General features: G+C 42.3%; 1 protein-coding gene and 1 pseudogene across 2 annotated transcripts in view; one reads left to right on the top strand and one right to left on the bottom strand.

The window, feature by feature from the left end:
- The window catches only part of FRAS1 (Fraser extracellular matrix complex subunit 1), a gene marked incomplete at its 3' end in the record, with an annotated part of 462769 nt that overhangs the window by 216264 nt on the left and 230476 nt on the right, over positions 1-16029 (bottom strand). Inside the window, exon 15 of the mRNA XM_082837588.1 lies at positions 1153-1296. Coding sequence (XP_082693714.1) covers positions 1153-1296 — 144 coding nt within the window. The remainder of the gene's footprint in view (positions 1-1152; positions 1297-16029) is intronic.
- Positions 7154-8643, top strand: LOC309960694 (LIM/homeobox protein Lhx2-like; annotated as a pseudogene). Its single transcript has one exon. The product of its transcript is annotated as an LIM/homeobox protein Lhx2-like (transcript).

Genomic DNA, 16029 nt, shown 5'->3' with positions numbered 1-16029 from the left:
ACAGCCTTCTGAGCTGGGTGTGTGTTAGTTTCCCATTGCTGCTGTAACAAATGACCACAAGCTCAGTGGCTTAAAACAACACAAATTTATTATCATAAAGCTTAAGAGGTCAGAGGTCCCAAAATCAAAGCATTGGCAGGACTGCATTCCTTCTGGAAGCTCTGGCAGGGGCGTGCGGGATCCATTTCCTTGTCTTCTTCCAGGTTCTATAGGCTGCTGCATGCTCATAGCCCATTCCTGGTATCACTCTGACCTCTGCTCCTGTTTCAGGTCTCCATTTCTGACTCTGATCCTCCTGTCTCCCTCATATAAGGACCCCTGGGATTACGCTGGCTCACTCAGATACTCCAGGATAATCTCCCCCATCTCAAGATCCTTACCTTAATCACACCTACAAAGTCTCTTTTGTCATCTGAGGCAGTATATTCACAGATGCCCGTGACTAGGGACGTGGGCATCTCTGAGGAACCATTATTCTGTATACCACGGGTACTACTATCGTTCCCATTTTACAAATGGGAAACTGACACAGGAAGAGATTAAGTAACTTGCCCAAGGTCATGCTCCCCCCCTCCCCCCGCCCCGCAATACATTCCTGCCTCTCAATTGGTTCATGTTTAGAAAGCACCTGGGACAGTGCTCAGCACAGGAAGCACTATGCTGGGTTAACTCTTATTGTCTGTAATGGTTGTTAAAGGTAGAATAGACAATAAGTGCTTCAGCTTTAATTCAGTGGCACCAACACCGAAGGCAGGGTGGCCCTTGGCTGGCCTAAGAGTGTCTTGTCCCCATGCATATTTGGAAGGCAGTCTGGTGTTGATGAAGAGTTTGGCATTTGGAGTAAGGAAGCCCCGCTCCTCTCCCTCCAGCTGTGGGCCTGGAGCAAGCAGCCTGAGCCTCCTGGTCTTCAGATACAGGAGGAGGCTACAGAGAGCTCCCAACCTAACGAGTAGTTGCAGGCAAAGGTATTAATGGGGATTCTGCCAGTGGAAAAGAAACATGTTTCGTAAGCTGCTAAATCACCGTCAATCTTACCAGCATTTGCATATTTGCTGAGTAAAAGAAACACTGATTTTCGGTGCTATGATTTGAATGAAACAAGGGAGGCTGGAAAAGGAAAAATTGCTTTGGCCTGCAAAGCCGGACACTTACCACTGCAAGTCCCCTGCTTGTTGTAAAACCCGTCGCCACAGCTGCTCTCACAGCTGCCCTCTCTCAGCACTTGGAAGGGGTCTCTGCAGGCCAAGCAGTGCTTCTCTGTGGGACCCCAGCAGGCCGCACAGGACTCGTGGCAGGCTGCAGGAACAAAAGACGGTAGAAAGGACTAGTTGCTATTCTTCTTCAAAGGCTTTAGAATTTACAACGAGGATTTTCACTCCTTCACTATGCACATACCTGCACCACAGGAGGAAAAGAACACCCCCCCCCAAAAAAAGAAAACCCTATTCCTGTTGGCCAGAAGTACAACTTCCATAAATTACTGCTAAGAGAATTGGAACAGGAAATCAAAGCTATTGAGTAATGGGAATCACAGGGAAGGGAATCATAATTTCTAGACAAGTATGGTCTGTCTAACGAAATCAGATGGCCCTCCATCACCTTGCCTTTTGTAACCACACAACAAAGTGTCAACTAGATAATTGCTCTTAACCTCCAACACATGGAGAATCAGTTAAGGAGGGATGCCATGTACTCTAGTCCTTGATTAGACCTTGAAAGACCCGGTACTGCTTGATTTCTATTGCTCTTTCCCTCCCTTTCCATCTCTCCCCCTGCCCCCATCTCCATCCTTCTGTCCTCCCTCACAACTCTTAGAACTCAGCCTCTGGTCGTCCCCCGCCCCAGTAACATCTGCTCTAAACATATACCTTGAGGACTCACAAAGACTGATTTTCTCTTCTACCTTAGGTTTCTAACTATATGTTGTTTCCAGACCAAAGTTGTTCCTTTAAGACTTGAACATTTCCCCCTCTTCCGGCATTTGATTTTTTTTTTTATTACTATTCATGCTTGCTCTTCACCTTAGCAGGTCTATAAAGAGAGGCCTATTCTGAATGACTGAATATATTCAGATCTGGTAAACTGTCTGTATGGCTAACCCCACCCATGCTTCTGATTTTCAAAATGTTTGCTTCACAGTGGAACATAACCTGTTTTTCAGAGGTATTCATTCTGACCAGAATTGGCAGGGAGAATGATTTTGCTGGTCACAAGGGACTTGGGAACTATACCTAAGTAACTTGCTTAGGGATCCATTTGGAATCAGAAGAAAGGATGCCTGCATGGCATATCTCAAGATCCAATCCTCTCCTCTCAGCTCTAAACTGCACAGGAAGGCCTTCTTTTCAGACAACTTTTCTCCTCAACAAATTCAGAGATGATCGCAAATTGTGTTAAGTGCCATAGGAAGAGCTCTTCGATAAAGAATAACAGTAGTGGAAGTGGAAGGGACTGACTTTAGGAAGACCCTAAAGGATGAGATGCGGCCAGCCAAAGGGAGAGCCAGAGAGCAGCACGAACAAAGTTCTTGAGAAGGGAAGGCGCTTGGGGGCTCAAGGAACTGGAGGCTCTTCTTGTGACTGGGCCTGGTGGACATAGCGGGGCACAGTGGGACACAGAGGGCACAGTGGCCTGATTCATGGCTGGAGGGGTGGGCAGGGGCCCTATGAAACTCGACCTTGGAGACCATGGAAAGAAATTAGGATTTTTATCCTAACTGCAATGTGAGTCGTCAATGGGCTTAAATAGGATAGACACAAGCCCCGATTTAGATTTTTAAAAGCTCTCTCTGGATGCCATGTAGAGAGGGTTTAAGGACTTGCATGCCGGCAGGGAGATGAGTGTAGCGTTGACTGCTCTGGTCCAGGTAAGAGATGACAATGGCAGGTGGAAAGCAAAGACGGACAAAGTTTACTTATTTATTATCTGGTTCCCTTGCTAGACCATAATGTTCATGAGGACAGAGTCCATGTCTCTTTTTTTAACTCTGCTGAGCACACTTCTGGGTGCTCTACAAACTCCACTTATATTTAACACCTTATTTACAAGTGGTACATGAGAAGAATACTGTTTGTGTTGAGATAAGCCACCAACACTACATTAAAACTAAATATGTGGATGCAAAGATCCCAGTAACAAATTCCACCCTGAATGCACATGAAATGTGTCTGTCATTCATTTATTCAACCACTCTTCCAATACTGATTACAATCACTATCTGAAGTGTCTATCAGTGTTAAGTGCCTCTGTCTTACTGAGGAAATGGAGTTGATTCGAAGCCATTACCTAAACAAACAAGCAAACAAACAAACAAAAACCCAACTGCATTTCTAAGAAGACATGCCAGGCTAATCTATCAATGTTCGACAGAAGCACCTACCACATGCGAGGTGCAGGGCTAGTCTGTGGGGCTTTCCCTGCTGCCACAGGTGAGCCAGGGACCTGGGGAGTAAGTACCCGAGGGGATGATGGGGAGTGAGGCAAAAAAGACAACAGGGGTCAGATGACCGGTATCAGGCAGGCAGGGGATTTCATCCTGTAAAAGTTTTAATCAGGGCAGTGGAAATGATCAGTTTTGCTTTTTAGAGCATTTGACAGATACTCAGCTGCACTGGCAGTTAAAAGAGTAAAAATACTTCCAAGCTGGTTGGTAAATGGCTGTCGTCCTGGCCCCCTCCCTGATGTTCTGGCTGCAGCCCTGGGAACGCTGGCAGACACCATGCTCCAACAACAAAAGGTCTGACACAGGAGAGGGTCTCGGGTCTCCCCTCCTTCCAACCGATCTGATCTGTGCCATACTGCTTGTTAAATATTTTTAATATTACCCCTGGTGCTGCCAATCAGAATGGGGGTCAAAGGATGAGCAGGATAGAGGCTACAGACTTAGGGATGGCACTCAGACCCATCACAAATGGAGCCCTACTTAGCATTTCAGCTCTACCTTCTGCTACCTCCCCCTCATCGACACCAGTTCTATGGAACAGGGTGCTCTAAGCATGCCATGTGACTGATCAAGGGTTCTGGATGCCCCGCCCAGGACTGACCCAGCCAGCAATGCCTCTGGCTCCTTCCACAGCCTCTGTTTACACGTCTCAGTTTACACCTGAGACGCCTCCTAAGTTGTCACTACTTCTGTGAAGCTTTGCTGAACTTGTCCAGACAAAGTCAGTCACTCCTTCCTCTATGTTCCTGCAGCACTTTGTATGTGCCTCTCATGCTATTTATCCTACTGTACTAATGATTCAGTTACAAATCAATCCCATTCAATGGAATGTAATATCCTCCAAAACAGAAGCTATGTTTTAGTCATCTTAAACCCCCAGTATTCAGATTGCTGCCTGGTATAAAGTCAGTATTCATTAAATGCATGTTAAGTGAATGCACAGCAGATGTTTTTCATTGGTTATGGGGGATTCATCCTACCAGTTTTTACCTTCTGTATGGAAACAACTAAGCATGAGGTCAGAGTCTAAAGATATGATAAGATAGATACATTCAGAGCTGTAAATTTTACCTAATAAATACTGGAGTCCAGATCTGCTTATGATGACAAATATTTCTGCTGCATCTACATTGAGTATCAAATGTGATGCTGGGCCTTCTCTTTTTCCATCTCTAATAAAAGGCATGTTCCATGGCCAGGCAGGACAGCAGAAGGGATTTTTATTTCAACACAGGACTATGCTGAGCTGTCACTTCTTTTCTTTCCTTTTTTTTTTTTTTTTTGAGCTGTCATTTCTTATAATGACATACTCCCACTGTGTTTTGCAATTGATTTTGAATTTCTAACACTGAACATATGCTACTGCAGATAATCTCTTCTTGCAGGCTTATTTTACATGGGGCTTTTATTACATGTGGGTTATTACGAAAAATAAAAGGTCAGTCCCTGACTTTTCACCATAATTTCTCTTAGTGATACATTTCAGCTCACCCAGAGTTCGAAGTGTATATTGTGAAAACTGCGGCAGTAAGTTAAAACAGAGGACAAACAAGATAAAGCCATTGTCTTATCTCACATGCGGTAGATAATTTATTTAGGAAAGCCCCTGATTTTTCTGGGGCATGACGAGACACGCGTTGGCTTGCTGAGAAATTTACTTCAAAATGAAAGGAATGAATTACTCTTCTTTTGGCAACTCTATATCGAAATCCTACTCTAAAAATAACAAACTTCTTTTCATACTTGATCATTTTGAAATAGAAGATTGCTATTAAAAAAATGTAACCTGCGCTACTCGAAGAATAAAATGCAGCCCTTTTCCAAGGAAGTGTTAAAAGCACTTCCTACGAACCACTTCTTATTTTCCAGGAAGCCTTCCCGGATCCCAGGCAATAGACACAGATTCCCATGGGCTTAGCCTTCAGTTCAAACTGAAGGAGCCTCAGATCCTTGCCTTTTCCATGGTCTTTTGGAATAAGTTTCCCTTCCATTACCAGGGAATTAGCACACTTGATCATCAGGCCCTTTTAGTCATCAGTGAGGCTGTAGTTCAGATTTCCAAACCGCCAAGTTTTCACTCTCAACTACACAAAGCAGCCCAAACTCAAGACACAAGCAAGCACATCATACACAAGGCAAATTCCTTCATTATCCATGTCGTGGCAACTGCTATCATTCATATCTCACAAATGACTAGGAAGGACTTGCCAAGTTTTAAAGTATTATCAGGAGACAGTGAGTAAATTTCTAACAAGAAGCTCTTGTTGGATGAAAAAAAAATCTATTTAAACTCAACTTCACTGTTCCTTGCTTTCCTAACCTGTAGAGTGGGAATAATAATATTTGTTGTACTTAACTCATGGGGATATGGCGAGATGACGTATTTGAGAAGGCAGAGAATGTTGTATGTGATCATATGAGTGGCACACCCTATGAGACCTAACAAATCTTGTTTCAGGTGGCATCAAAAGCAAAGAAATTATTTAGGGAGCAAGTTAAAATGTAACGCAAGACAGAGGGGTAAGGATGAAAAAGACTGTGGGAAAGGAAGGTTCACTTAGAAAGGGAGTGAAGGGAAGTAACAGAATCAGCAGGGATTCTTCCAGCAGTTACGTAAAGGGGCTCCAGCCTTTCCCAGAGTCCTCACACTCTAGAGCTCCTTCCTTGTAATTGCTACAAAACATCAACAAAAGCCCTTTGGAAAGTGACTGTGAAGCACAAGGCCAAGCTGAGATGCGGGGCAGACTATGTTCCCCTCCCCTCATAATAGCCACACCTGAGACCAAGGCTACTAGCCTAAGAAGCACAGATGCCAGACAAATCTAAAAGTGAAGTGCATCTGAGTCATCATCATTTCTGATCCTTTTACTCCCATCTGTTTCTGTCCCCTACCAAGCTGGTCTCTGCCGTCAACCTTCCTCCCTGCGCCAACAGAAACTTTTACACCTGACATTGGAACGCCCGGTCTCTACATGTTCTGAAAACCAGTATGTACTTGAGGGAGTTCATAATAGAAAAATAAAAACACATGAAAAACCCACGGAGCAGCTAAGCCCATGTGCCACAACTACTGAGCCTGCACTCCAAAGCCCACGAGCCACAACTACTGAGCCCGTGTGCCACAACTACTGAAGCCCGCACACCTAGAGCCTGTGCTCCGCAACAAGAGAAGCGACCGCAATGAGAAGCCCGCACACGGCAATAAAGAGTAGCCCCCACTCGCCACAACTAGAGAAAGCCCGCACGCAGCAACAAAGACCTAACGCGGCCAAAAATAAAAATAAACTTATAAAAAACAACAACACATGAAAAACACCTTCAGCCTCACGAATAGGCAGAGATATACAAATTACACAAGAGAACAGCAACTAGATGCAATGGATTGGATGTACATATAGCAACATGTATGCATCTTAATAACAGTGCTTAGTGAGGGAAACAAAGGAAAAGAATGGTTCATCCTTTGTAACAAATGTACCACGCTGGTGTAGGATGCTGATAATGGGGGAGGCTGAGCTTGTGTTGGGGCAGGGAGTATATGGGAAATCTCTGCACTTTCCTTTTAATTTTGCTGTGAACCTAAAATGGCTGTAAAATTTTTTAAAGTCTTTAAAATTTAAAAAAAGGAGGCGAAGGAGCCGTGCCCCCGGCCCCGCCGGTCCCCCCCCCCCCGTGATACTGTTCCACAGCTGGTCAGGCCCCAAGGTGCACGGGGTCATCAACGAGATGGACTGCAGGGCCAATAGCGAGGCTCCCGCCATCAGCTCCGCCATCGACCGCGGCGACACGGAGACGACCATGCCGTCCATTAGGAGTGACCGCGCTGCGCTCTGCGCCAGTTGCAAGGTTAACATCTCCGACCGCTACTACCTACTGGTGGTGGACAAGCAGTGGCACATGCGCTGCCTCAAGTGCTGCGAGTGCAAGCTCAACCTGGAGTTGGAGCTCACCTGTTTCAGCAAGGATGGAAGCACCTACCGCAAGGAAGACTACTACAGGCGGTTCTACGTGCAGCACTTCGCCCGCTGCCACCGAGGCATCTCGGCCTCGGAGATGGTGATGCGAGCTCGGGACTTGGTTTATCACCTCAACTGCTTCACGTGCACTACGTGTAACAAGATGCTGACCACGGGTGACCATTTCCGCATGAAGGACATACTGGTCTACCACCGCTTGCATTTCGGGGCGCTGCTGCAGGGCGAGTACCCCGCGCACTTCAACCACGCCGACGTGGCCAAGAGCGCAGGGTTGGGCGCAGCGGGGGCCAACCCTCTGGGTCTTCCCTACTACAATAGTGTAGGCACGGTGCAGAAGGGGCGGCCGAGGAAGCGCAAGAGCCTCGGGCCCGGGGCGGACCCGGCGACCTACAACGCTGCACTTAGCTGGAACAAGAACGATATGGAGCACCTGGACCGCGACCAGAGGTACCGGAGCAGCCGGAAGACGAAGTGCATGCGCAACTCCTTCAAGCACCAGCAGCTTCGGAACGTGAAGTCTTTGCCGTTAACCACAACCCTGATGCCAAGGACTAGAAGCAGCTCGCGCAAAAGACGGGCCTCACCAAGCGGGTCCTCCAGGTCTCGTCTCAGAACGCCCAGGCCAAGTTCAGGCGCAACTTCATACGGCGGGAAAACACGGGCGTGGACAAGTCGACAGAGGCAGCGCTGCAGACGGGGACGCCATAGGGGTCGGCCTCGGAGCTGTCCAAGGCCTCGCTCAGCCACCCCAGGATGCCCACCAACCTCACAGACCTGACCAGCCTCACAGACCATGACGTCCGCCTTAACTTCTGGGCCTGGCAACCTGGAGGACCATGAGCCGCACAGCCCCTCGCAAACGACTCTTAACCAACCTTTTCTAATGATTCTCGGCCCCTCGGCCCCGCCCCACAAGTGATTTAAAAAAAGAAATTATCTTTAGTTGAATTCCAAGTGTATTTTATTTTTTTTTTTACACGCATAAAATAAAGCATTTATTTGATTATGAATTACAGCTTGCCAAGGTTCGGAGTCAATTACAAAAAAAAAAAAAATCCAAACCAAAAAAAATTAAAACAACAGAGCTTTGGAGAAATAATATAATGTAACCTACTTACTTAAAAATACAAACACAAATGAAAAAGTCCACCTAATTTTTTAAGTCGTTACATTTTTGTTTGCTTTAGTTGATATAATTCCAAAAAGAAAAAATAGATAACGCAAGCCCAGTTAATATACATGTTATCTTTCAGGAATCGTCTAAAGAAAGATTTGTGGCAAAGATAATCACTAACGGTTGACTTTACTGGAAAAACTACTTTTGAAGTAGGTCACGAATTCCTCCAAAGCAGTAGATACACTTAAAAACATCCAACCCGTCAACTGCAAATCGAGTAACAGTGTTGATCCTGCAGAATTTTTTCACTGTCACTCTGAAGTAAACTAAGAAGAACCAGGAAAAGCGTCAGTGCCGTGAAAACTATAAATTGCTTTCAGGATTTATATTTTTCCATCCTTCTAAAAGTAGCATTTAATAAAACAAGCTGCTTCTTACTCAAATTCAATCATTATGGAAGAGATAATACCAAACCCAATTTGCTATTATTTCTTTACTGAGTTTTAAGCACCTTTCAACCTTAGAACCAGAGTCTCGTTATCAGAAAAGGTATTTACCCATAAGCCCAATAGGTATTATGAATTTTTTAATTTTTGTCTTTTTTTAAACTTTTTTTCTTTTTTTTTATTGTTTGGCCCAAGCAACTGGATGATGGTGCCGTTTATTTATTTATTCATTTATTATTGATTTTTACTTATTTATTTTTTTATACAGCAGGTTATTAGTTATCCATTTTATACATATTAGTGTACACATGTCAATCCCAATCTCCCAATTCATCCCACCACCCTGCCCGCCCCACCCCCTGCTGCTTTCCCCCCTTGGTGTCCATACGTTTGTTCTCTACATCTGTGTCTCAACTTCTGCCCTGCAAACCGGTTCATCTGTATCTTTTTCTAGGTTCCACATATATGCGTTAATATATGTGTAAATATATCTGTTTTTCTCTTTCTGACTTACTTCACTCTGTATGACAGTATCTAGATCCATCCACGTCTCTACAAATGACTCAATTTCGTTCCTTTTTATGGTTGAGTAATATTCCATTGTATATATTCCATTGTATATATGTACCACATCTTCTTTATCCATTCGTCTGTCGATAGGCATTTAGGCTGCTTCCAAGACCTGGCTATTGTAAACAGTGCTGCAATGAACATTGGGGTGCATGTGTCTTTTTGAATTATGGCTTTCTCTGGGTATATGCCCAGTACTGGGATTGCTGGGTCATATGGTAATTCTATTTTTAGTTTTTAAAGGAACCTCCATACTGTTCTCCATAGTGGTGTATCAATTTACATTCCCAACAACAGTGCAAGAGGGTTCCCTTTTCTCCACACACTCTCCAGCATTTATTGTTTGTAGATTTTCTGATGATACCCACTCTAACTGGTGTGAGGTGATACCTCATTGTAGTTTTGATTTGCATTTCTCTAATAATTAGTGATGTTGAGCATCTTTTCATGTGCTTCTTGGCCATATGTATGTCTTCTTTGGAGAAATGTCTATTTAGGTCATCTGTCCATTTTTGGATTGGGTTATTTGTTTTTTTAATATTGAGCTGCATGAGCTGTTTATATATTCTGGAGATTAATCCTTTGTCCATTGATTCGTTTGTGAATATTTTCGCCCATTATGAGGGTTATCTTTTCGTCTTGTTTGTAGTTTCCTTTGCTTTGCAAAAGCTTTGAAGTTTCATTAGGTCCCATTTGTTTATTTTTGTTTTTATTTCCGTTACTCTAGGAGGTGGATCAAAAAAGATCATGCTGTGATTTATGTCAAAGAGTGTTCTTCCTATATTTTCCACTAAGAGTTTTATAGTGTCTGATCTGACATTTAGGTCTTTAATCAATTTTGAGTTTATTTTTGTGTATGGTGTTAGGGAGTTTTCTAATCTCATTCTTTTACATGTAGCTGTCCAGTTTTCCCAGAACCACTTATTGAACAGACTGTCTTTTCTCCATTGTATATCCTTGCCTCCTCTGTGATAGATTAGTTGACCATAGGTGCATGGGTTTATCTCTGGGCTTTCTATCCTGTTCCATGGATCTATGTTTCTGTTTTTGTGCCAGTACCATACTGTCTTGATTACTGTAGCTTTGTACTATACTCTGAAGTTAGGGAGTCTGATTCCTTCAGCTCCATTTTTTTCCCTCAAGACTGCTTTGGCTACTCGGGGTCTTTTGTGTCTCCATACAAATTTTAAGATTTTTTGTTCTAGTTCTGTAAAATAATGCCATTAGTAATTTGATAGGGATTGCATTGAATCTGTAGATTGCTTTGGGTAGTATAGTCATTTTCACAATGTTATTCTTCCAATCCAAGAACAAGGTATATCTATCCATCTGTTTCTATCATTTTTAATTTCTTTCATCAGTGTCTTAAAGTTTTCTGCATACAGGTCTTTTGTCTCCCTAGGTAGGTTTATTCCTAGGTATTTTATTCTTTTTGTTGCAATGGTAAATGGGAGTGTTTCCATAATTTCTCTTTCAGATTTTTCATCATTAGTGTATAGGAATGCAGGCGATTTCTGTGCCTTAATTTTGCATCCTGCAACTTTACCAAATTCATTGATTAGTTCTAGTAGTTTTCTGGTGGCATCTTTAGGATGCTCTATGTATAGTACCATGTCATCTGCAAACAGTGACAGTTTTGTTTCTTCTTTTCCAATTTGTATTCCTTTTATTTCTTTTTCTCCTCTGATTGCCATGGTTAGGACTTCCAAAACTATGTTGAATAATAGTGGCGAGAGCGGACAGCCTTGTCTTGCTCCTGATCTTAGAGGAAATGCTTTCAGTTTTTCACAATTGAGAATGATGTTTGCTGTGGGTTTGCCGTATATGACCTTTATTATGTTGAGGTAGGTTCCCTCTATGCCCACTTTCTGGAGAGTTTTTTATCATAAATGGGTGTTGAATTTCGTCAAAAGCTTTTTCTGCATCTATTGAGATGATCATATGGTTTTTATTCTTCAATTTGTTAATATGGTGTATCACATTGATTGATTTGCGTATATTGAAGAATCCTTGCATCCCTGAGATAAATCCCACTTCATCATGGTGTATATCCTTTTAATGTGTTGTTGGATTCTGTTTGCTAGTATTTTATTGAGGATTTTTGCACCTATATTCATCAGTGATATTGGTCTGTAATTTTCTTTTATTGCAGTATCTTTGTCTGGTCTTGGTATCATGGTGATGGTGGCCTCATAGAATGAGTTTGGAAGTGTTCCTTCCTTTGCCGTTTTTTTGAAGAGTTTGAGAAGGATGGGTGTTAGCTCTTCTCTAAATGTTTGATAGAATTCACCTGTGAAGCCATCTGATCCTGGACTTTTGTTTGTTGGAAGACTTTTAATCACAGTTTCAATTTCATTACTTGTGATTGGTCTTCATATTTTCTCTTTCTCCCTGGTTCAGTCTTGGAAGGTTATACCTTTCTAAGAATTTGTCCATTTCTTCCAGGTGGTCCATTTTATTGGTATAGAGTTGCTTATAGTAGTCTCTTAGGACGCTCTGTATATCTGTATAACTTTGTATATCTGTCGTGTCTGTTGTAACTTCTCCTTTTTCATTACTGATTTTATTGATTTGAGTCCTCTCCCTCTTTTTCTTGATGAGTCTGGCTAATGGCCTGTCAATTTTGTTTATCTTCTCAAAGAACCAGCTTTTAGTTTTATTGATCTTTGCTATTGTTTTCTTTGTTTCTATTTCATTTACTTCTGCTCTGATCTTTATGATTTCTTTCCTTCTACTAACTTTGGGTTTTGTTTGTTCTTCTTTCTCTAGTTCATTTTGGTGTAAGGTTAGATTGTTTACTTGAGATTTTTCTTGTTCCTTGAGGTAGGCTTTTACTGTTATAAACTTCCCTCTTAGAACTGCTTTTGCTGCATCCCATAGGTTTTGCGTTGTCGTGTTTTCACTGTAATTTGTCTCTAGGTATTTTTTGATTTCTTCAGTGGTCTCTTGGTTATTTAGTAACATATTGTCTAGCCTCCATGTGTTTGTGTTTTTTATGTTTTTTTCCCTGTAATTGATTTCTAATCTCATAGAGTTGTGGTCAGAAAAGATGCTTGATATGATTTCAATTGTCTTAAATTTACTGAGGCTTGATTTGTGACCCAAGATGTGATCTATCATGGAGAATGTTCCATGCACACTTGAGAAGAAAGTGTAATCTGCTGCTTTTGGATGGAATGTCCTATAAATATCAATTAAATCTATCTGGTCTACTGTGTCATTTAAAGCTTGTGTTTCCTTATTAATTTTCTGTTTGGATGATCTGTCCATTGGTGTAAGTGAAGTGTTAAAGTTCCCCACTATTACTGTGTTACTGTTGATTTCCTCTTTTATAGCTGTTCGCAGTTGCCTTATGTATTGAGGTGCTCCTATGTTGGGTGCATATATATTTATAATTGTTATATCTTCTTCTTGGATCGATCCCTTGATCATTATGTAGTGTCCTTCCTTGTCTGTTGTAACATTCTTTATTTTAAAGTCTATTTTATCTGATATGAGTATGGCTACTCCAGCTTTCCTTTGATTTCCATTTGCATGGAATATCTTTTTCCATCCCCTCACTTTCAATCTGTATGTGTCCCTAGGTCTGAAGTGGATCTCTTGTAGACAGCATATATATCAGTCTTGTTTTTGTATCCATTCAGCAAGCGTGTGCCTTTTGGTCGGAGCATTTAATCCATTCACATTTAAGGTAATTATAGATATGTATGTTCCTATTACCATTTTCTTAATTGTTATGGGTTTGTTTTTGTAGGTCCTTTTCTTCTCCTGTGTTTCCCACGTAGAGAAGTTCCTTTAGCAGTTGTTTGTAGAGCTGGTTTGGTGGTGCTGAATTCTCTTAGCTTTTGCTTGTCTGTAAAGCTTTTGATCTCTCCGTCAAATCTGAATGAGATCCTTGCTGGGTAATCTTAGTTGTAGGTTCTTCCCTTTCATCACTTTAAATATATCCTGCCACTCCCTTCTGGCTTGCAGAGTTTCTGCTGAGAAATCAGCTGTTAACCTTATGGGAGTTCCCTTGTGTGTTATTTGTCATTTTTTGCTTGTTGCTCAATAATTTTTGTGCTTAATTTTTGCCAATTTGATTACTATGTGTCTCTGCATGTTTCTCCTTGGGTTTATCCTACCTGGGACTCTCTGCACTTCCTGGACTTGGGTGGCTATTTCCTTTCCCATGTTTAGGGAAGTTTTCGACTATAATCTCTTCAAATATCTTTCTCAGGTCCTTTCTCTCTCTCTTCTCCTTCTGGGACCCCTATAATGCGAACGTTGTGTTTAATGTTGTCCCATAGTTCTCTTAGGCTGTCTTCATTTCTTTTCATTCTCTTCTCTTTATTCTGCTCTGTGGTAGTTATTTTCACTATTGTAACTTCCAGGTCACTTATCCATTCTTCTGCCTCAGTTTTTCTGCTACTGATTCCTTCTAGTGTATTTTTCATTTCAGTTATTGTAATATTCATCTCTGTTTGTTTGTTCTTTAATTCTTCTAGGAGTTCGTTCTTTAATTCTTCTAGGTCTTTGTTAAACATTTCTTGCATCTTCTCGATCTTTGCCTCCATTGTTTTTCCAAGGTCCTGGATCATCTTCACTATCATTATTCTGAATTCTTTCTCTGGAAGGTTGCCTATCTCCACTTCATTTAGTTGTTTTTCTGGGGTTTTATCTTGTTCCTTCATCTGGTACATAGCCCTCTGCCTTTTCATCTTGTCTATCTTTCTGTGAATGTGGTTTTTGTTCCACAGGCTGCAGGATTGTAGTTCTTCTTGCTTCTGCTATCTGCCCTCTTGTGAATGAGGCTATCTAAGAGGCTTGTGCAAGTTTCCTGATGGGAGCGACTGGTGGTGGGTAGAGCTGGCTGTGCTCTGGTGGGCAGATCTCAGTAAAACTGTAATCCACTTGACTGCTCATGGGTGGGGCTGGGCTCCTTCCCTGTTGGTTTTTTGGCCTGAGGCGACCCAACACTGGAGCCTACCTGGGCTCTTTGGTGGGGCTAATGGCTGACTCTGGGAGGGCTCATGCCAAGGAGTACTTCCCAGAACTTCTGCTGCCAGTGTTCATGTCCTCACAGTGAGACAGAGCCACCCCCCGCCTCTGCAGGAGACCCTCCAATACCATCAGGTAGGTCTGGTTCAGTCTCCTATGGGGTCACTGCTCCTTCCCCTGGGTCCCAATGTGCACACTACTTTGTGTGTGCCCTCCAGGAGTGGAGTCTCTGTTTCCCCCAGTCCTGTCGAAGTCCTGCAATCAAATCCCACTAGCCTTCAAAATCTGATTCTCTAGGAATTCCTCCTCCCGTTGCTGGACCCCCAGGTTGGGAAGCCTGACGTGCGGCTCAGAACCTTCACTCCAGTGGGTGGACTTCTGTGGTATAAGTGTTGTTCAGTTTGTGAGTCACCACCCAGCAGTTATGGGATTTGATTTTATTGTGATTGTGCCCCTCCTACTGTCTCATTGTAGCTTCTCCTTCATCTTTGGATGTGGGCTGTCTTCTTTGGTGAGTTCCAGTGTCTTCCCGTCATTGATTGTTCAGCAGTTAGTTGTGATTCCAGTGCTCTCGCAAGAGGGAGTGAGCACACGTCTTTCTTCTCAGCCATCTTGAACCAATCCGCCCAAGTGCATTTTAAAATAGAGGCTTTGAGCAACTCGCTAACCACATTTTAGGATCTCACCTGGAAACTGAGGAAGAAAATAATTGCACCCCCGGCTGACACAGCGGTGTGGACTGGAATTACTTGGAAGATCTATCTGCAACACAGCATTTGTGTCACTGTACAGTTTTGTGGACTGAGCGAGGAAAAATAACAAATAATTTAAGTTGGTTAGAGCTTCTGTATTTTCTAAGACTGCCACGTGCCTTAGGAATACTGTTTTATCTCCACACTTGGATGACTTGTTCGTTTTTCTCTCCCTCTTTTTCTCTCTGTATATTTATGACCAGAGCAAAAATGTAACCAAAAAAAAAAAAAAAAAGTTTGTTACTTTGAATAGTCCTAAAAAGAAAAAAATCAACCCCCTCCAATGGTCACTTTGTTGTTTTAGAATTTTAAGGTGGAAGTCTATTCAAATACCAGAAGTTGTAAAATCTAACCAGTCATAAAACCACTTATTGAAACTAAAAAAAAAAAAAAAAAAAATGATGAAATATCCACCTAGTAATAGGTATGAATATTTAAAATACATGCATACAAAACAATAAGAGCACACACATGGAACAAATCCACATTAAATTGCATTAGAATAGTTACTTAAGTGGGGAGCTGGGGAGAAAGGAAGTGGGAACAGGTTATGGGGACAAAAGGAGTAGACAGACAGGGAGACAGACAGATAGATAAGGAGAATAACCTGGCTCAGGCCAATGACGAAAGGGGGCCATGAACGGGTAAGTATGATTAATTCAACTTCCTTCATATAAATCCCCAAAATAAGTATTAATAAATAAATAAATAAATAAACAAGATCACATTTTACATCAATCAAATT

Source organism: Leucopleurus acutus (genome assembly GCF_964270905.1).
Source record: "Leucopleurus acutus genome assembly, chromosome: 4".
Taxonomy (NCBI): domain Eukaryota; kingdom Metazoa; phylum Chordata; class Mammalia; order Artiodactyla; family Delphinidae; genus Leucopleurus; species Leucopleurus acutus.
Note: the sequence above shows the minus strand (reverse complement) of the source record. Positions and strands in the feature narration are given on the sequence as shown.